Below are 22,578 nucleotides of genomic sequence, written 5' to 3'. Positions count from 1 at the left end.
TCGCAAAAAGTGCTCTGGTCTTTGACCAGCAATATGGTCCGGGGGTTAAGTGGTTAATGAAGGAAACCAGACTGTGGTGGGATCTCACTGGATAGAAACAATATATCAGTGAATCCATGATCCCAAGGGGTTTAAGAATTAAAAAAATCCCATCTACTGTGTATTCGGACACCTTCCTTGCTAAATGTAATGCCATCCTTTCTAAATGTTCATTGGCATTGATGCAACTAATGCCGCGTACACACGGTCGTTTTTTTGTGATGAAACAAAACAACATTTTTAAAAACGTCATTTAAAATGACCGTATGTGGGGAAAACGTTGTTTTATGTCTTCTGAAAAACGACCAAAAATAAATTCGAACATGCTTCAATTTTTTATGTCGTTTTTCAAAACGTCGTTTTTTGTGTCATAAAAAATGATCGTGTGTAGGCTAAAACGACGTTTAAAAAAAGTTTTTAAACCCACGCATGCTCAGAAGCAAGTTATGACACGAGCTGGAATGGAACAGAGTGCCGCCGTATGCGCTGAACGTAACCGCGCTTTGCTAGAGCATTTTGAAAAAACAGTGGTGTGCAGGCAACGTCGTTTTTTAAAATGAAGTTTGAAAAACGTCATTTTTTTTCATGAGAAAAAACAAAGTTTTTTTACAAGACAAAAAACGACCGTGTTTATGTGGCATAATTGTCTCCCAGGAAGAAAATCTGCTACAATCAATATAGAAATAGAGGGCCAAATCCTCAAAAGAGATACGACGGCGTATCTACTGATACGCCGTCGTATCCCTGTTTCTAACTATGGAACTGATCCACAGAATCAGTTTTCCATAGTTAGGCAGAAGATCTGACATGTGTAAGGGACTTACACTGCCGGATCTTAGGATGCAGTACCGGATCCGCCGCTGGGGGCATTTCGTGTCGAAATGCTGCCTCGGGTATGCAAATTAGCACTTACGGAGATCCACGAAGCTTTTCAGCTTCGTTTTTTCTCCGTAAGTTTTAGTTTGCAAACGCAAAATTAGGGCTGCTTTTACAAAGTGTAAAGTTAGTACACCATGTAAAAGCAGACCCTTCTGTCCAGTGACGCGATTTTTTTTTTGTTTTGAATTTTTTTTTTTCGCCGTATCTTTTTTTTTTTCCCGACGCAACTTTATTGACCCGTCGCGATCCACAAAGCTCGGCGTAACGTAATTTCGCGCTATGCACGTCGGGAAAATGACGTCACGAGCATGCGCAGTACGGCGGGAGCGCGCCTCATTTAAATGGGAATCGCCCCCATTTGAAGAGGAACGCCTTGCGCCGGCGGAATTTAAGTTACACCGCTGCAAATTCCCAGGTAAGTGCTTTGTGGATCGGGCACTAACTTGGGAAATTTGCGGCAGGTGTAACTTAAATGGAAAAAGTTAAGTTACGCCGCCTGGCTGAGGATTTGGCCCAGAGACTTTAAGAGACCACCTCCGAACACAATAGTCTTGCGATAATTTATGTAAAAAAATAAAAATTCAGTGATCTAAAAAATTTACCTTGTATCACCCGTGAACACTAAATCACATAATTGACATATGAAGTATTTTTCAAACAAGTCTCAATAATAAAATGAAACTCTAGTGAAAGTCCATAAGTAAGTAGTTGAAGTGAATAGTTGAAAAATCCTCCATCGCTGGGTCTTGCCTCCACCATACGTAAAGAATGCAAACTCTCCGGACAGAGATGCTGTCTAATATATAGAACCGCCAAACTTCCTTGTTACTTTTTTTATTCTCCTCACAGGAAATCTATGCAGCTTCAAATTAACCTCCTTAGCGATATTCCCGAGTCTGGCTCGGGGTGAATTTTTCATACCAAAAGTGGTATCCCTGAGCCCGACTCGGGATCGCATTGTAGGATACAGGGAGAAGTTACTTACCTTGTCCCTGGATCCTGCGATGTGTCCCCGCTGTATGCGCGAGCTCCTCCGCTGTGTCTCCTCGCTCGATTCACAGTGCCAAGCTCCGTTCCCTGCGACGTTATGACGCACAGGATGGAGTTTGGCGCCAAATTCAAAAAGTGAAACACACAATACACATACAGTATACTGTAATCTTATAGATTACAGTACTGTATGAAATTAATACACACCCCCTTTGTCCCTAGAGGTCTGTCCAGTGTCCTGCATGCAGTTTTATATAATAAAAACGGTTCTTTCTGCCTGCAAACTGTAGATTGTCCATAGCAACTAAAAAGTGTCCCTTTACATCAACAGTGCTTTTAGACCAGCTAGAAAACAGCGATAATAAATTAGAATCACTTGCAGAATTGAGCGATAGCAATTTGTGGGGAAATTCGTCATCAAAAAATTTAAATAATGACAGCGACAATTCTGCAACTGAGCAAATTTCAGTATTTTTGATTTGATTACATTATTGAATAATTTTTATTATAATTACATTATTATTTGTTATAATTATTTATAGTTATTTATTATATTATAATTTATGATTTTGTGTTTCAAACTTTATCATACCCGGGATGTCTGCTAGACTCTTGTTTGGACAGATTTAAGTGTGTTATTCCTAAGAATTGCAGGCCTACAATATATATCACCAAATTTTCATGCAAAATAATTGTACCGCTTTTGGTACAAAATTCCAGACATAATCATACCGCCAGGTAGGTTAAGATCTTCCAGATATCAACTCTCTCCAAAACACATCTCATGGACATCAAAGGGAATGAATGCTCTCATCCAATAAAACAAACCAACAATGTCAAAGAAAAAACGTATAGTATAGTATTTATAAATAAATTATTTAAAAACAATAAAGCTTTGAACTTTATTCCTGCCACCACTCTACTATAGTTTTGCGGCACCAGATGTAAGTTTGTGGATACCAGCGACACATGTTTGTGTATTATATGTATTGTTTTAAAAACAAAAATCGCTTGACATATATTCACGGGCGATATAAGTAAAACATTTTTAGAGCGTTGCATTTTTCTGTTTACATGTATGATCTGGTGTTCTTGTATATCTACACTGATTGCATGCTGCTCTGTGCTTACTAATTAGACCTGACATACTTTGATCTCTCAATATTTATGCCACTTTGAATGATGACTTACGGGAGTCTAATAATAAACTGGAGCAGGAAATCCTGGACACTAAAAGACAAAAATATCTAAGAGATTTACAAGATTACAGGCAAGGAACCGTCTATGTGTGGAACAGATCAGGAAGACCACACTCAATCTTAAGAAACAAGAGAAGACACAGACACAGACAAAGGCATGTCAATTTCAGTTCTCCTGATCTGTCAGACACAGTAATTTTTCTATTCCAATGTAGCCCCCTGAAACCTTCTCAAGTGAATTATGGTAATGATCAAGATGTTCCAGATACTTTCAATCTTCAGGATCTGATTGCAAGATCCACACTTGAGAGGCTTCAAATCTTCAGGCGGTATGCATGGTATAGACACAGATGTTCCTCACAGAGGCAATAGGTATTTCTATCGGGTTCATACCCAGAGTACGGCTGTGGAGAGGGATCTCCTCAGCCTTAAAGAGAATACTATTACTACCTCCACCCCTGTCAGAGATAATTTGACTAAATCTGAAAGACATGCTCTCTAATCTTATGGCTTGCCGTAATATTGTAATACGTGACATGGACAAAGGTGGATCAGTGGTTATCTTTATCTCTGAGGATTATAAGACTGAAGCATTGCGTCAGTTAAATGATACTTCTACGTATCGCCTTTTGGAGGGGGATCCCACTCCCATTTTCAAGCAACAGTTGTCAAAACTTTTGGACACAGGCAGGAACCTGGGGGTTTTTACTCTTAAAATTACTGAATTCCTATAGTCCCAGTATTCCATCACTTACCCAAAGTACACAAGGGTGACCACCTCGTTAAAGGCAGACCCATTGTCACAGGCATTGGTTCCCCTTTTGAAAAACTGAATGAGTGGGTTTATCAGTACCTTCAACCACTTGTCACTAGGCTACTTGGATACATTGGGGACACTTCTGCAGTACTATCTCATATCCAAGATATTCATTGGTAGGATTATTTTTTATGGATCACACTAGATGTCAAATCTCTATTCCATTTACATCATTATAGCTCTTATGATGCAAAATTAAAAGAGTTTTTGATTATGTCAGTACATTTTTTGTTGGAGCATAATTATTTTATTTTTGACCGAGTGTATTATTTACAGACCAGAGGAGCATCCATGGGAGCTAAATTTTCCCCATCTCTTGCTAATCTGTACATAGGATGGTGGGAGGAGTATTTTCTATTTTCCCATTTTAACCCATGTGCAGACAGCATCAGATGGTATGGAAGGTACATTGATGATCTGATACTAGTTTGGGACAATTCAGGTTCAGCTCTATTGCCTTTTATTTTTTTACCTTAATTATAATCCTCTGAATTTGGAATTTTCACATGAGATAGGCTCCAGAAACATTGATCCCATCTCTGGTCTTGTTCATTCCTTCACATTCTATAAGGATGTCAGGCAATTTTTTGTTATTGGCATCTAGCTTCCATCATAAACACACCATTCAGTCTATACCCATGGGGAATATATCAGAACTAGAAGAGACTGCTCTAATACAGGCAGCTTCTTTAGAGAATGCAATACCATCAACTCCAGGTTAAAGGACTTTGGCTATAAGGATTGGCATATCAAAGCTGTTTGTATGGTTTATGGTAGGGACGGACTGTCCCTTATTAACTATAGGTGCACTGCCACTTCAGACAACTCAATTACTTTTGGCACTACTTTTTCTAAAGAATTTAATCAAGTTAGAAATATTATTCGCAAAAATCTTAGTGTGTTATCCACAGATAAATATCTTGTCCCAGTTCTCTCCAATGCCTGAAGATTTTCCAGTGGATGTGATTTAAAGAGAAGTAAAGGTTTTGTTTTCTTTTCAGTTTCATCCTTGCCTAGGTGGATGCAGCTTCGGTCCGATGCTGCATCTGTCCTCTGTGCCTCTACACTGAGAACTGAGCGATCGAACAACACCAATGGCTCAATTTTCACAGCTCCCCAAGCAGAGATTTGCTGACTGTCAATCAGCAGCTCTCCGCTCTGCTCATCCTCGCTCATTGGAGTGCTGAGCTGTGGAGGGGCGGAAATTGACTGCCTCAGGCTCTCAGAGGCTCACTGAGAGCCTGAGACAGGTATTAGTCCAGGCACCTTGCGGATCCAGACATTAATGGGATATCACCACTTCAGGCAGGTCAAACGAAGGTAAAAGCCTCTCCTCCAGAATACGAGGTGCTGACAATGCATGTAACAATGCAAATAGGAATAGGAAATTCTGGACAGCCAAACTGCAAAGAAAGTTTTTGCCTTTATTCAAAAAATGTATTAAAAAATACATGCCACAGCAGATCAGAACGGACAGAAGAACTGACGCGTTTCACACTAACAAACAGTGCTTAGTCATAGCTATGATAAAGGCAAAAGCTTTTTTGGGAGAGCAGCTGTCCAGAATTTCTTCCCATTTGCATTATTAATGTCAGGATGACGCAGTGTCTTGACTGATTCCTGTGACATCAGCAGAAAGAGGACCTTAGTCCACTCTCTGCTGAAAATGGGTCACAGGAGTGTAAAATTAATTGCACTCCTGTGATCCATAGGAGCAGCCCAGCCAAACAAGCTTTGGCTGGACTTCTCCTTTAAACTCTGGGCAGCATATTGTCACCCAGTTTGTACAATCATCCTTTCATCAAAATTCATGGCTGGAAATGTTTTTTTTTTGCAGCCTTAAACACTTGCCGCCCTATTACAAAATTACGGCAGCAAAGTGGTTTCAATATCCTGACCCGACGTCATATGACGTCTTCAGGATATTGAGCCGCTGCGCGCCCTCAGGGGCGCGCATCGCTGCGATCGTTGTTGCGGGGTGTCAGTCTGGACAATTTTGACACATTTTTGGGACCATTGTCATTTTCACAGCAAAAAATGCATTTAAAATGCATTGTTTACTGTGAAAATGACAATTGCAGTTTGGGAGTTAACCACAAGGGGGCGCTGATGGGGTTATGTGTGACCTCATGTGTGTTTACAACTGTAGGGGGGTGTGGCTGTAGGTGTGACGTCATCGATTGTGTATCCCTATAAAAGGGATCACACGATCGATGCCGCCGCCACAGTGAAGAACGGGGAAGCCGTGTTTACACACAGCTCTCCCCGTTCTTCAGCTCCGGGGACTGATCGCGGGACTCCAGCGGCGATCGGGTCCCGCGGTCCCGGTCACGGAGCTTCGGACCGGGTCACGGGCGCGCGCCGCGGGCGTGCGCCCGCGACCCACGGCTGGGTACTAGCACAGGACGTACGTGCATGTGCCCAGCCGTGCCATTCTGCCAACGTAAATGTGCAGGAGGCGGTCCTTAAGTGGTTAAGCATCGTATCATCAATAGACAATTCACTCAGCTGTGCACCTTCAGCTTTGGCCTGCTGACTTAACCCCTTAACAACTGAATTACACATAGGGTAAACGGACTGCTCACACAAACTCTCATTGCATGGTGTAGACCAAGTCTGTTCAACCAGAGCAATATCAGGGCTGTCCTGGACAATCTCTGGCTCCAACATCTGGAGACCCCCAGAGATTTCCCTTGGCAACACTGTGGTTCTGGTTGCCAAGGGAGACATACCCCTTTCCTCATTACTAGTGAACACATCACCATAAGTGCATGTATCATCAGCAATATCTTTATCCTCAGCATTCATAAACATAGCAGTTTTATAAGCTCTATCAGGTTGTCTTTTGTCATAACGCATGGTACCATGCGTGCCACTCAGCACACCACCCTTCCTCTCCAAAGGAATTCTTCTGCCCACTAGGGCGGCTTCACAGTTGTCCTGGGAAACCACTTGCCTCACCACTGCAGGCTCCTTGGAGGTTTCCCTGGGAAACTCTGCAGCACCTGTCACTGTCACTAGGGAACATGGCACACCAACTGTTTTGGTCACTCCTAACACATCTCTCCCAGCACTCTGCTGGATTGCCTTGGGTGCACACAGAGTCCATATGTCATTTTCAGTCGTTGACTTTGCTGCAAGCAGGGTTTTAACCTGTGTCTCCCCACTAATCTGGGTAGCACAGTGCAGCAAGTCAATTTTTACACCTTCTGCAGATCTCCCCACTGGACACACTGCCACTTCACTTGGAACAATCCCACAAACTGCAACAGTCTTACCATATCCTGCAGCAGGTAACTTTGGCTTAATTTGAGTGCGCTGTCTCTCAGCTGCATCCACACAAACTACTGCCTCCTTGTGGCCACAAGGCGACACTGCAGCCTTTCCAGACTCGCTGGTGGTGTTACAGAGCCTTGGGCAAGTAAAGATTCCATGTCCCAGTTGACCACATTCCAGGCATGGTGTTTGGTGACTTTCTCCTGTTGCTAAGGGAGATGACACTCTCCCAACACGCAGAATATCACTGATATCTCTATGAGGATGGTGATATTCCTCTTGCCTGTAGCTCCTCCTTCCCATTTGCATATTTTATCCTGTTGCTAACGGAAACGGTGCTCCCCCAGCTGCACTTTGCTGGCTCTCCCACACACGTAGACTCCTCTCTCTATAAAGCGGTGATGCTTTAAACTTGCCACGACCCTCTGTAGGCAACATCTTTGTCTTGCGGTCCATCGACCTGATATCATAGGCGTTGCTATGGGCAACTGCACCAATCTGCTCACTCTTTACACTCTCAGCAGGCTTCTCATACCTTTGCTTTGCTGAAGCCTGGGACAAAGGGCACTTGGAAACGTCATGCCCCCACTCACTTGACCGCAAACAGCGCACTTGGTTCTTAACACTTTTCACATTGATAGCTGGCCAGCTTGCACGAGCGTTGCCAGGGACAACAGCATGTGCTTCCCTTTTAACTTGGTTCAGTGCGGCCAAGTGCATCTTGCACCAGTCTGGGGATTTTTTTGTGGGTAACAACCCCTCCAGCCACAAGGTTCTGTCTCTCATCTCAGCAAACATTGCTTCCTTTTTGCGCTTTGACCGTCCCATCTCTGCAATCAGGCCAACAATGTTTTTTAACAGTTCCTTTTAACACAGGAAAATTTGAGGTACTGTCTCCAAGACTTGCAAACAGCACACTTTCACATGCAGACTTCACAATTTGCGATTCCACTTGAACTATCCATTCACTGGACCTTCCTAAGTGGATACATCTCCTCAGGCCACGCTGAGCTCACTTGCACAGGTACACCACCTGTATACAACACAGGCCATCAATTGAACTCCTGTGCAATGCAGTTCGCCTGACTGCCACACACAGCTAACAGCAGTTCACCGCAGAAAACGTTGACTTTTCGTTCACATTGGCTACTCACCACAGCATTGCTGCAAAACACACAGTTTCTTTCTACTCACTGTTTTTTCGGTATGCGAGGATCTGGAACTCTTCCAAAACTGCCCGAAGCAATACCTCCATCATATGTAAGATTGGGGTGATCAGACTCCAGCGGTAGGTGTGTTTTTTTAGTGATTACGCCAGTCCAGAATTTTTAAGGGCCTGGTAGCCCACTTTTCTTTAAAAGCACAAAAAGTTCACAAATACATCAGTAGCCCTCACAGGGGGTTCCACCATTACTGTATCTTGCATACTTAACACTTTAGCCTCCTGGCTTTCATTCTTGCCATCCGGCTGTTTCAGGCCTTAAGTCTGCTCCTCAGAACAAACAGAGTTTTCTAGAGTTAAGCTCATACCTAGCTTACTCCTGATCAGCGCCTTGCTGCTCAGTCACTAATGACATCTGACTCCTGCAGATACGCATGCTCTGGCTGCACCCATGCAGCATCTGACTCCTCTCAGGGGGATGGGAGACCACATGGCTCCCAGGAACAGACTTCCTGTCTGTTGGATGGGACTCTGAGCCATAGTCAGGTCAGAACTAAATAGCCAAACACACAGCTGTGCAATCAGTGTGTCTTTCTCTCAAAAATCTGGCGTAAACCAGCAATCTTTAAGTTAGCACAGGGTCCCACCACCACACTCCCCAGACCATCACTGACCCACCACCAAACCGGTCATGCTGAACGATGTTACAGGCAGCATAAAGTTCTCTGAGGCTTCTCCAGACCCTTTCACGTCTGTCACATATGCTCATATGCAGGGGCGGACTGACAACTCATGGGGCCCCCAGGCAATAGAAGATTATGGGGCTCCTGGGCTTACAGATGGCCACCACGCCAGGAGGCAGTGCAGAGGCAGGGCAGCTAAAATCTCAAGATTTTCACATCAAAAGCATGTCGGTTTCGGACATATCAAGGACCGATGTAAAAAAAAACAACACACAGATTTTTACATACTGTTCCTGGTATTATTGAGCCTGGCAAGCCTGATGGGGCCCCCTAGTGGCATGGGGCCCTCGGGCAGTGCCCGAGAGTCCCAATGGTCAGTCTGCCCCTGCTCCTATGAAAAGCTTGGGGCACCAGTGGCGGACCTGCCAATTCTGGTGTTCAATGGAAAATGCCAATCGAGCTCCACAGTGTCTGGCAGTGAGCACAAAGCACACTAGAGGACGTTGGACCCTCAGGCCACCCCATGAAGTCTGTTTCTGATTGTTTGGTCAGAGACATTCACACCAGTGGCCTGCTGGAGGTAATTTTGTAGGGCTCTGGCAGTGCTCATCCTGTTCCTCCTTGCACAAAGGAGCAGATACCGGTCCTGCTGATGTGTTAAGGACCTTCTACGGCTCTGTCCAGCTCTCCTAGAGTAACTGCCTGTCTCCTGGAATCTCCTCCATGCTCTTGAGACTGTGCTGGGAGACACAGCAAACCTTCTGGCAATGACACGTATTGATGTGCCATCCTGGAGGAGTTGGACTGCCTGTACAACCTTTAATGGGTTTAAGTATCGCCTCGTGCTATCAGTAGTGACACTGATCCTAGCCAAATTAGTGAAAAACAGTCAGAAAAGACGAGTAGGGAAAAAAATGTCAGACACCTCCACCTGAAAAAACATTCCTGTTTTGGAGGTCGTCTCATGGTTGCCCATCTAGTGCACCTGTTGTTAATTTCAATTAACAGCAAATCAGCTGAAACTGATTAACAGCCCCCTCTGTATACACCCCTCCCCCTCTGCTACTTAACTGACCAGATTAATATCCCATGGGGTTCTGATTCAAAAGTGTTCGAGAGAGAAAGAGAGAGAGAGAGAGAACAAAAAAAGTCCACACGCAGTATAAAACTTTGTATGTGATAAAATACATGTGCAGAGAAATACGCAATGAAGGAAAAGAATAAACCTTACCCTCCCCATGTGTATGAATGTGCACACACAAGCGGAACCCATGATGAAACAAAGAACATCATATGCAGCAAAAAATCCCCCTTCCAAAACATCTAAGTTTACCACATTGCTGGCCATAGTAAAAGTAAAATATATAAATACATTTTTTTCTTACCTCCTTGTGTCTATTCTATTCAAAAATGATCTACATATAAGTAAAAAAATATACAAATCTAGAAAATGCAATATAGAAATGGAAGGAGAGAAAAGAAGAGGAGAAGCCCCAACATCCAAAAGAGGTGATACTATTGTTTACTCATAAAAATTCAAAATTTCCCACTCAAAATTGAGGCCGATACGACACAAGACAAACTCAGAGTACTTGTGCCTGTGATCCACCATTGCTAACTGAGGGTATCCCTAGTAGGGTACTTTCGGAATGGAGGTCAGAATGGATGGACTTTTCTGCATGCAGATATAGGATCCTCCATAACCCAGGCATTGACCATGTTCCTATTGCTGTATCTCTATAGAAGATGGCAGCAGGAGTGAAAGGAAGGTGGGAAGGTGGGGATGCAGTTACCTCATCCTCCTGTGTGGACTCTGCTCATTGTGAGTGCAACAGGACATAAGTGCAGTGGACAAAGTTTCATGCATAGTTTCAAAAGCAGTAGCACCCTGCATCTTACTACAAACTTTGCATTATGTGCCATGGTGAGCATCCTCAAAGCAAAAATATTTTACCACCCCCCCCCCCCAGCAAAAATCCCCTGTTTAACCCTACAGTCCACAAAAATCCCTTCTCCCCCAGCAACACCCCCTCCCCCCACCACTACCAAAAATGTTCACTCCCCCCCAGTAAAAATCATTCTCCACCAACAAACCCACCTTTTCCCTGGCAAAATTCAATCCTGCCACAGAAGAAGCAACCCCCCCCCCCCCCAGAAAATGTTCTCTCCTACTTCCATTGAAAAACTTACCAGACATCAGGTACAGTGGTACCTGGAGTAGGGTGACCACGTGTCCCGGATTGCCCGGGATTGTCCCTTAATTAATGCTTGTGTCCCGGGCACCCTCATTACGGGACAATACAGAGTCCCGGAATTGCCCCCTAAAATAGCCTTTGCATACATCCTCTCTGTCTCAGCCTGTGGTGGACCCCTAGCTGACAGAGAGTGAGACCCCTATTCACCACCGCTGGCTCAGTGCCCAAACTGGTTGCTACCTGCCTCCCGCTTGGCGTGTAGCAACCAGTGACGTCAGAGCAGGAGAGAGGCAGAGACCTATCACAGCGGATGAGAGTTTAACTTCCTCCTCTGCGCCTTCTGTTAAGCTCCACCCACCTCCTCTTGTATGTTCTGGAGTCCACCGGCAGCCAGAAGAAACTTCGGACTCTGAGACAGACTGCAGTGTACAAACTAAGGCAAGTAACATGCAAAGCACTGACCAGCATTAAAGATCCATCGGTGTTAAAACCCTGTCGGCTCTCTCTCAGCAGTCAGAGTTCAGCACTTGTAAGAAGCTGGAGTGTGTGTCTGCACAGTACACTCAGAGGCTTGCTCCAGATAAGGGTCGGCAGGAGAGGACACTGACACATGACACCCTGGATGGAAGGAGGAAACATCCTTAGATATCAGGGCAGGGTTCATGCTGGAACTACAGGTGCCAGCATTAACCCCTCAGAGCTGAAGATGTTTCCTGCACACATGATAACTCCTCACACCCAGTCCTGTCCAGCTGCTCAATGTCTCTTCTCTCCCACTACTTTTTGCCTCTCACTGCAGCAGCCCCCCCCCCCCTCCTCATTCACTCTCAGCCTTTCATGGTCTGCCACCTTTTCACCTACTAGTCTTGTTAACCCCTCTGTATATCAAGCTATCCTCTCAGTAGTGGCTCATCAGCGACAATCACAACCTCAGAATCCTGCCAGCATTCCATTCATTGCTCCTTCAAACTGCCAGAAATGTTTTAGTTACTCCACTGCAGCGGTGTAACTACAGGGGGCGCCATTGCAACCCAGCCTCATACTCCAGGATGGTCCATGCAGCTTCCCTCTAAACCTGGATAGGAGGGGCGGCATATAGAGGAACCGATGCCCCCCATGTTCTTCTTGCAGCCACTGAATGCCTGCAGGAGGTAAAGGCGGGCATTCAGTGGCTGCAAGAAGAACAGGGAGGGCATCAGTTCCTCTATATGCCACCCCTCCTATCTAGTTTCCTTCTACTGCCCACAGGTCCCTCAACACTCTCCTGGCTGATCTTCCCCAGTAACTTCTCTGCTCCCTTCCACCCCCCACTCTCCAACCCCCTGCTGTCCTCTGGTCCCACCTGTGCTGTTCTTCAGTCCCTCCTTCTGTGCTGTCCTCTGGTCCCACCTGTGCTGTTCTTCAGTCCCCCCCCCTCCTGTGCTGTCCTCTGGTCCCACCTGTGCTGTTCTTCAGTCCCTCCTTCTGTGCTGTCCTCTGGTCCCACCTGTGCTGTTCTTCAGTCCCCCCCCCTCATGTGCTGTCCTCTGGTCCCACCTGTGCTGTTCTTCAGTCCCTCCTTCTGTGCTGTCCTCTGGTCCCACCTGTGCTGTTCTTCAGTCCCCCCCCCCCCTCCTGTGCTGTCCTCTGGTCCCACCTGTGCTGTTCTTCAGTCCCCCCCCTTCTGTGCTGTCCTCTGGTCCCACCTGTGCTTTTCTTCAGTCCCCCCCCCTCCTGTGCTGTCCTCTGGTCCCACCTGTGCTGTTCTTCAGTCCCCCCCCTCATGTGCTGTCCTCTGGTCCCACCTGTGCTGTTCTTCAGTCCCCCCCCCTCCTGTGCTGTCCTCTGGTCCCACCTGTGCTGTTCTTCATCCCCCCCCTCCTGTGCTGTTCCTGATTTGGAGGAACTGTCCCTCATTTAGAGCATTGTCCCTCTGCCCCTCTGTTCCTCTTTTCTCCTTGTTTGTCCCTCAAGGAGCCAATATAAAAGAATAGTAGTGGTAAAAAAGCACCTGTGGGTTTAACCAGTTTTTCTTTGTTTATAATTCTCCTACATATTTTTGCTAATAGGTGTCCTTCATTCCCATCTCAGAAAGTTGGGAGGTGTGCCTCTATCCATCCCACTGCCCCTCTGCTCTGACTACTCTGTGCCCCCCCCCCCCCTGACCACTCAGTTGTTTTTCTTGATGCCTAGGGCCCACTTTTGATCTCCCACATGGGCCCGCTGATTTCATATGCCCCTGCCCCAAAAATCTGCAAAAAAATGGGGGGGGGGGGGGGGCCCTTGAATGGCAGTTTGGAAATGTGGTCACCCTAGCCTGGAGTGAGAAACAGTCCTCCAAGAATTTCCTCCAGCTGCGTCAAATGACACATTGGAGCCGAGTAGAAACCCCGGAGAGATTTGCTCAGCTCTGTGCTGCAGCTGTATATGAGGTATTGAGGTCTGAAAGGGCTGTCAGGCACATTACCACTGTGTAAGTGGTCCCCCCTGCTTTGGGTAGAGGGCAGGGATAAAGAAAGTGTGTAGCCAAAGTGGCTGTGATAATACAGTGCAGCTATGTGTGATGCAATTGGGCAAGCGATCCAATATGGTAATATCATTTATTAGAAAATTGAATATTTTATTACTTTGTAAATTTATATTTTTGCTTTAGTACATCCTACAGATGGGCTGCCAGGTTTATGGGATCTTCTAAGCATGTTATTTAAAGGAATTTCGCATTTTAATCGTTCATGTTAATTTCAATAAAAGAGCTGCTCCTCGCTGAATGAAATTTTTAAAAAGTGTTTCTTGCATTGCTATATGCCCCTCAGGATATTGCTCTGTTTCCCTTGCCCTTTGTTTAAACCCCTTATTGTCCTTGAAAATGGTTAGAATTGATTTTATATGCCCCTCAGGATATTTCCCTGCTCCCCTTGCCCTTTGTTTAAACTTTAAACCCTCTTATTATCCTTGAAAATGGTTAGAATTGATTTTAACCACTTGCTGACAGGCTCACACCAATGTATCGGAGAGGTTGTACTGTTTTTTTTTTTTGCTTTTAGTTTTACATTAAAAATGTTTTTTGTTCTTTTTCATGACAACGGTTCTTTTACTTGCTATCATTGAATCCAAGTTTTTTGTTCTGAGACAAAAAGACATGAGCATTAAAAGAAGTATGTATTTCTTTTCAACACGGTTTGAATTTCAGTGCATTCAGAAACTAGCTTTTGGTTGCAATAGGCAGCAAGAAAATTTGAAAAGTATGTAACAAATCAGGAAATACCCAACTACCCTTTTCCACAAAGAGGAAATGGTTTATGTAATGTATCTGGTAAAAGTAACATATTTATGCATGTTAAGTTAATAAGATACAACTTTGTAATAATGTAGTGCCATAGACAGGGCCGTCTTTACCGCAGGGCAAATGGGGCAGGTGCCCTGGGCCCTGTCACTGTTGGGGGCCCAAAGCAATCCCCTTTGAAAAGGGGGCCTTAGATGGCAACCCCCCTTTTTTTTATTTATTTTTAAATATTTTTTTTTTTTTATATATATATTTTTTTTTTTTTATTAAAGGGACAATTTTTTTAGGGGTCCCCAGGGGCCCAGAGGCCCCCAGGGCCCCAGATGGCAACCCCCCTTTTTTTATTTATTTAAAAAAAAAAAAAAAATAATAATATATTTTTATTTTATTTTTTATTAAAGGGCCAATTTTTTTTTTTAGAGGTCTGGGGGTCCCCAGGGGCTCGTAGTTCCCCAGGGCCCTGGATGACAACCCCCCTTTTTTTTTATAAAAAAAATCTTTTTTTATATATTTCTTTATTTCTTTTATTTATATATATATATATATATATATATATATATATATACTGTATATATATATATATATATATATATATATATATATATATATATATATATATATATATATATATATATATATATAATATAAATGTTATTATTATTATTATTATTATTATTAAAGGACCCAGAGGTCCCCAGGGCCCCGGATGGCAACCCCCCTTTTTTTATAAAAAACATTTTTTTATATATTATTTTATTTATTTTTTTTCTTTTTATTTATTTTTTATATATATATATATATATATATATATATATATATATATATATATATATATATATATATATATATATATATATATTTTTTTATTAAAGGGCCCAGAGGTCACCATGGCCCTGGATGGCAACCCCCCCCCTTTTTTTTTATAAATGTTTCTTTTTTATATATATTTTTTATTATTTTTTATTAAAGGGCCCAGAGGTCCCGGATGGCAACCCCCTTTTTAAAATATATTTTTTATATATATTTTTTATTTATTTTTTTCTTTTTATTAAAGGGCCCAGAGGTCCCCAGGGCCCCAGATGGCAACCCCCTTTTTAAAATATATTTTTTATATATATTTTTTATTTCTTTTTTTCTTTTTATTAAAGGGCCCAGAGGTCCCCAGGGCCCCGGATGGCTACACCCCTTTTTTTTATATATATTTTTCTTTATTTCTTTTTTGTAAAGGGCCCCCCGCTTCTAAATTCATGGCAGCCCTCCTCTGCTTCTCAAGTTCAGGCGGCAGCAACCCCCCATCCCGGTTCTCTGCTCCAGGGGGCCAATGCCTGAAGCTGTGTAAGTGGCCCCATAATTCCTGATGGCGGCCCTGCCACCCGTTAAGCCCCTGTGCTGCCCACAAATCAGGCTGAAAATCATCAGCGGCACGCAGCCAGTGACAGTACTGCTTCCCTTTCCAGTGTTTTAAAATGTACAGCACCCCTGGCTTCCCTTTAGACGTGCACTTCTCCCTTCCTGCCACTGGGTGCTGCTTGTATATAAAAGTGAATTAGAATGTGATTTTATAACATCCCCAGTTTGCTCTTCCCGAGGCTGACTTCTTCATGTCCTGCTCCTCAAGGTATGTCACTGTTTGCTAATCTATATTGTAAATAGAAGTTTTCTGTAGAGTGTGCCCAAAGTCTTTATAATATTTGATGATTTACTGCAGGTCTGGTCAGTGTTTTAAAAAGTTCCTCTATTTTACACATGGCATGGCATGGGGTCACAGCACCGTCTGTCCATTCTGCTTTAGCACCATGGGACCCCATGCCATGCCATGTGTAAAATAGAGGAACTCTTTAAATCACAGACCAGACCTGCAGTCCAGGCTGAGTAAGGCCTCAGAGCACATGGCATTACTGTCTGTATTTAACTGCTTGATGGGTTTATTTTGGGCCTGGCTGGTTCACATGTATGTATTTTGGCGGCCCACATTTGCGCAGGCACAGCAGCCCATTCATTTGAATGGGCCGCCATGCCTGTGTTTCCTGCAAAGAAAAGCGCATGCCTCATGTAATAGGCTGCGCACACAGCACGCCTATGCCCATCAAGCACTAAAATACAGCACTGTCTGTCCATTCTGCTGTCTGCTGTGACTTATCTGCAGTTCCCGCACTGTCAAACTTGCTGCATTTTAAGATGTTTAGGTCACGCTTTTAAAAACACAGTGCGTTTGTGTGTGCAAGAACTGCAGGTAAGTAGCATGGTGCAAAAGCAGAATGGATTTCAAGGCAACTGTATTTTTAAAATGCTGAATGCACCTTTTTTCTGCAGGAAACAAAGGCATGGCAGCCCATTCAAATCAATGGGCTGCTGTACCTGCACAAATGAGGACCGCCAAAACATACATGTGAACCAGTCAGGCCCAAAATAAGCTGGAGGGGGGCCCAAAAAAAATGTTTGCCCAGGGCCCAAACCATATTAAAGACAGCCCTGGCCATAGAGTCATATTGTGATTTTCTTCCTTGATTCAGTTTCCAAACAATGGGAATTATTTACTAAAGGAAAATCTACTTTGCACTACAAGTGCACTGCACGTGCAGTCACTGTAGATCTGAGGGGGACATGCAAGGAAAATAAAAAAAATTGCATTTTATCTTTCACATGATTGGATGATAAAATCAGCAGAGCTTCCCCTCATTTCAGATCTACCCCTCAGATTTACAGCAATTGCAGTTGCAGTGCACTTGTAGTGCAAAGTGGATTTGCCTTCTCGTAAATAACCCTCAGTGTGTTAATATGCGATGCATACTAGCACATTGGGGGGTTTATTTACTAAAGGTAAATCCACTGTGCACTACAAGCGCACTTGGAAGTTTACTTGGAAGTGCTGTCGCTGTAGATCTGAGGGGGACATGCGGGGGGGACAGCATTTTTGCTTGAATATGATTGGATTATAAAATCAGCAGAGCTTCGGCAATTTCAGATCTTCCACTCAGATCTACTGCTGCTGCACTTCCAAGTGCACTTGCAGAGCACTTGTAGTGCAGGGTGGATTTGCGTTGAGTAAATCAACTCATATGACTTTACCTTGCAGGTTAAAAAAAAAAAACAGCCAGTGGTTTACTACTGCTTTAAATAGATAAAGTATTTTAAAGTGTGTTTAACTACTTGCCGACCTGCCGCCTTCATTCTTCGGCTCTTTCGCAGGCAACTAGGGGCGCGTGCGGCGACGGAAGGCGTATGCGCATCCCGCTCGCCCCCGACACCCGTGCGCGTGCCCGGCGGGCACGATCGCCGCCGGGCACATGCGATCGCTCGTTACAGAGCGGGGACAGGGAGCTGTGTGTGTAAACACACAGCTCCCGGTCCTGTCAGGGGGGGAAATGCTAATCCTCTGTTTATACAATGTATGAACAGAAGATCAGTGATTTCCCCTAGTGAGGCCACCCCCCCCCACAGTAAGAACACACCCAGGGGCATACTTAACCCCTTCCCCGCCCCCTAGTGTTAACCCCTTCCCTGCCAGTGGCATTTTTATAGTAATCCAATGCAGAGCTTTTTTTCTCAGAAAATAGGTGCAGGAACTCAACCACGACCCGTTCAGATTTCACAAACAGTAGAAGGGTCTTAAAGGGGCATTAAATACCAGAATTGCATTACATACAGAGTGTAGAGTTCAGGGGGTTACAAAGCTGTAACTTGTAAACACAGAAACCAGACTCCTGTGTTTACAAGTGATTGTGGTGAGCAGGCACCAAAGGGTCTGAGTCAGAGGTGGTGGAACTGAGTTCCCTCAAGTTCCCCCTGAAAAAAAGTCCTGATCCAATGTATTTTTATTGCACTGATCGCTATAAAAATGCCAATGGTCCCAAAAATGTGTCAAAAGTGTCCGAAGTGTCCGTCATAATGTCGCAGTACCGAAAAAAATCACTGATCGCCGCCATTACTAGTAAAAAAAAATATTAATAAAAATGCCATAAAAATACCCCCTATTTTGTAAACGCTATGACTTTTGCGCAAACCAATCAATAAACGATTATTGCGATTTTTTTTTACAAAAAAATATGTAGGAGAATATCGGCCTAAACTGAGGAAAAAAAATGTTTTTTTATATATTTTTGGGGGATATTTATTACAGCAAAAAGTAAAAAATATAAAAAAAATTCTAAATTGTCGCTCTATTTTTGTTTATAGCGCAAAAACTAAAAACCGCAGAGGTGATCAAATACCACCAAAATAAAGCTCTATTTGTGGGAAAAAAAGGACGCCAATTTTGTTTGCGCAATTGTCAGTTAAAGCGACGCAGTGCCAAATCGCAAAAAGTACTCTGGTCTTTGACCAGCAATATGCTCCGGGGGTTAAGTGGTTAAACACAAAACCAAAAATGTGTTATATACTACAGCTTAATAGTCCTTAGATGTGGCGGCTGCATTCATTTAAGGCTTAGACCCCTTTCAACCTGGGACGTTTTTCAGACGCTTTAGCGTTAAAAAAAACGCCTGTAAAGTGCCTGAAAGAAGCTGCATCTGCAATCCCAATGTGAAAGCCTGAGTGCTTTCCCACAGAGGCGCTGCGCTGGCAGGGTGTCCAAAAAAGTCCTGCAAGCAGCTTCTTTGCAGCGCTTTAGGAGCGTTGAATACACTGCTCCCTTCCCATTGAGGGAGATTTTTTAACGCCAAAGCGCCTGAAAAATGCCCCAGTGTGAAAGGGGTCTTAGCGGCACTTAACCAGTGTTCTTCGGGCGCTGGCAGTGTGAAAGGGCTCTGAAAGCACTCAGGCTTTCACATTAAGATTGCAGATGAGGCTTCTTTCAGGAGCTGGCCGAAACTGCAGGCCACACAAACCCTCATCCGGAGGTACAAGGGGACCCCAGTGACTTACTGGGCTCCCGGTTCTACTGAAAGGATCCCAGGCTGGGTGCCGTTTGATTGGGGAGTCGGTTTGAGGGGGACCCAGAGGCAGGTCGTCCAACAGAGCCTGAACAAACCAATTGGGGATCTGGTGACCAGAGTACTGACAGGTATGTTTGCTGTCATCTGGTGACCAATGCAGAAATCTACTGGGAGGATTCGCTCCATCTATCTATCTAGCTCAGTTATTGTAATTGGCCTGTGATAGGGGCCCTAGAGCCAGGCCTATAGACAGGCCTGTTCCTCCCAGAAATCCTAAGTGACATCTTGGCTGCCAGGCTTATAGAAACGGGTCTGTCCGGGGGCACTTTACCCACTCAGTTGGAGTGGCGACGAGTTACAAGTTGGTACTATACAGAGCAGTGCCGACTGCTCCATTTAATATCCAGGCCTGATACTGCAAGGTTCTTCCTCTCTCTCTATTCATCAACTTTATCCTTCCCAATTTGTGTTGATGTTGGCCTGGAAAATAAAGCATTGGAAAAACCCTTCAAAATTTTGAAGTTGAAAAACAAAATGTGCATTTATAATTTTTTTCTTAGGAGCTTGTAAAGCATTGCATCCATGTTCAGCAGATCATGGGTGCTATGTCAGGATCCTGCAGACTCTCCGGATAGCTGTCTGCCCATATCTCCTGTATGGGAAGGCAGGGATTATTAAAAAGCGAATGGAGGAAGGTGGTGTTTGGAGACAATTTATACGTTGATTACCCACACAGAGGTGCAGTCTGGAGACTGTAGGAATTACTACCATTGGTAAAGTGGACTGATCGTGATCGTGGTGGACACATGGAGTGATCTGTCTATGTGTTTTATACTCATCCTTGAGGTGAGCAGGCATTTTAGTAGGTGGTGGTGTGCACTGAATATTGGATCCATTTAAATAGGATTTTACACAGCAGTGACAGCTTTGGAAACCTTCATATGAACAGTTTTTTTATATATTTTTTTTTTTCATAAATTGTTTTATGGAATGTATAATTAATTGTTTATATAAGATTTATAGATGCGCAGCTCTGCACTATTTTCACAAAATTAATATTGCAATAGGTGTGGTGTATCACTATAAGTGTTCAGCAGCTGTGTAGACACTCAGAGCGGTATATCTGATTTTTTTCACGTCATTATAGAAGTAATTGATTAGTATTGAAGCGCTGATTGTTTTGCCCACAATTTATCCCTGACCAGTCTGGTGTGTTCCTTGGCCTTCACAATGCTGTTTGTTTACTAAGATTCTCTAACAAACCTCTGAGGGTGTGACAGAACAGCTGTATTTATACTGATGCCGCGTACACACGATCGGTCCATCCGATGGACACGGACCAATTTCATCATTTAAAAAACGATCGTGTCAGAATGCGGTGACGTAAAACACAACGACGTGCTCAAAAAAACGAAGTTCAATGCTTCCAAGCATGCGTCGACTTGATTCTGAGCATGCGTGGATTTTTGACCGATGGACTTCCACACAGACGATCGTTTTTTTCTATCGTTTTTTTATCCATAGGAAAATTTTAAAACATGTTCTATTTTTTTTCACCGATGGAAAACAAACCGACACACGATCGGTTTGTCCGATGAAAACGGTCCATCGGTCCGTTTTCATCAGACAAACCGATCGTGTGTACAGGGCTTAAGGGTGCTGGTGAGCACTCTTGAAGTTCATTGATCTTCCTGCACTCAAGTAACTGCCTTCCCATACAGGAGATATGGGCAGACAGCTATCCGGAGAGTCTGCAGGATCCTGACATAGCACCCATGATCTGCTGAACATGGATGCAATGCTTTACAAGCTCCTAAGAAAAAAATTATAAATGCACATTTTGTTTTTCAACTTCAATTTTTTTTTATTTATTATTTATTTTTTGGAAAACTTGTCCTGTGGTAGAGTTTACTACAGCTTTAATGACATTTTTTTTTTTTTTTTTTTTATCGAATGGAATGGAATTAGGTGTTGCTGAATTGACCAAATATGACATATACGCGATAAATAAAATAAAATAAATACAATATAGGATCAAAATAGTCTAAGTTAGATAAAATAACTCACCGAGTGGGTATCTTAATTCTCAGGTATCTGTCAATAGAAACTGCCAGCAGAGATAGGATGGATGCATTGGTTAATATAATCATTAGACAGCACATAAACAAACAGCTGTAAAAAGGTAACTTCATTCCTAGGCTAACTATAATGGCCAGGGGCATAACCAGGACTCCAACGGCAAGATCAGCGAATGCCAATGAAACGATGAAGAAAAAAGTTGTGTTCTGAAGGCTTGAGTTCAGTTTCACTGCCCAGATGACTAGGATGTTGCCCAAGACAGATGATATTCCAATCACAGTTTCCACTGTAATATAGGCTGCGGTATACGATAAATCAGTCTCATTTGCCATTTTCAAAAGTGCTGTCACATTCACTGACTTTCAAAGTGAAGGAAAGCAAGAGGGTGACAATAAAAATTAAATGCTATTTAGTGCGTTCTTCATTCTTTCACCGCACCTACTGGTTAAGATGTTCCGCTCGCTCTTTGTAAATACAAAAATCTCTTGCTGCAATGACACTTCCTATTGATCTTTTAAAATAGATAAAAGGTTACAGTAAATCCTGCTGCCATTCCTGCTTGTGTCATAGGAAGTTGCTGCTGTGCGTTCAAATGAAAAAAACCTGCAGGATGCTCTGCCTGTTTGCAAGGGTAACCCAGGCACTTACTACAGTTATGTTTGTTTCTAGAGAACTAAAATTATCACGGAAACCAGCTTTATTTTGACAAATGCTACTAATGCTTTTAAAAACAGATCGAATGAGGAACTTTCTATTTGGCACCGTAAGCACAAATGCGCTTCAGCCACTTTTGGTAGAAAGTTCTATGGAACTCAAGGCAAAGGAACAATAATAAATAGTAAGGGAAAATTTAATAAGAAACTGAATGAAAATACAGAAAAAATAAATAAAAATAAAACAATCGCAAATAGAATAGATAAGCATCAATACAAAATAAAATGAAGTGCGTATGAAGGCTGTCCTGGGTTTAAAGTATATTTAAATGCAAGAACAAAAATGATAGCATTGCGGCTTACCTGTCCTTGGTGGCTGCATTTTTCCTTTTTTTTTAACCTAGTAATCTTGATATTAACACAAAAAAACAAAAACAAATGCAATCACTGCATCTAGGACAATAAGGTCC

At 43.4% G+C, this 22,578-nt stretch overlaps 1 protein-coding gene across 1 annotated transcript in view; it reads right to left on the bottom strand.

Moving 5' to 3' along the window:
* ADORA3 (adenosine A3 receptor) overlaps positions 1 to 22,151 on the bottom strand; it is a 31,336-nt gene extending 9,185 nt beyond the window's left edge. Inside the window, exon 1 of the mRNA XM_040337500.1 lies at positions 21,444 to 22,151. Coding sequence (XP_040193434.1) covers positions 21,444 to 21,787 — 344 coding nt within the window. The 5' untranslated portion in view covers positions 21,788 to 22,151. The remainder of the gene's footprint in view (positions 1 to 21,443) is intronic.
* Between the last annotated feature and the right edge of the window lie 427 nt (positions 22,152 to 22,578).

The sequence above is a fragment of the Rana temporaria genome, chromosome 2, assembly GCF_905171775.1.
Source record: "Rana temporaria chromosome 2, aRanTem1.1, whole genome shotgun sequence".
In the NCBI taxonomy this organism is placed as follows: domain Eukaryota; kingdom Metazoa; phylum Chordata; class Amphibia; order Anura; family Ranidae; genus Rana; species Rana temporaria.
Note: the sequence above shows the minus strand (reverse complement) of the source record. Positions and strands in the feature narration are given on the sequence as shown.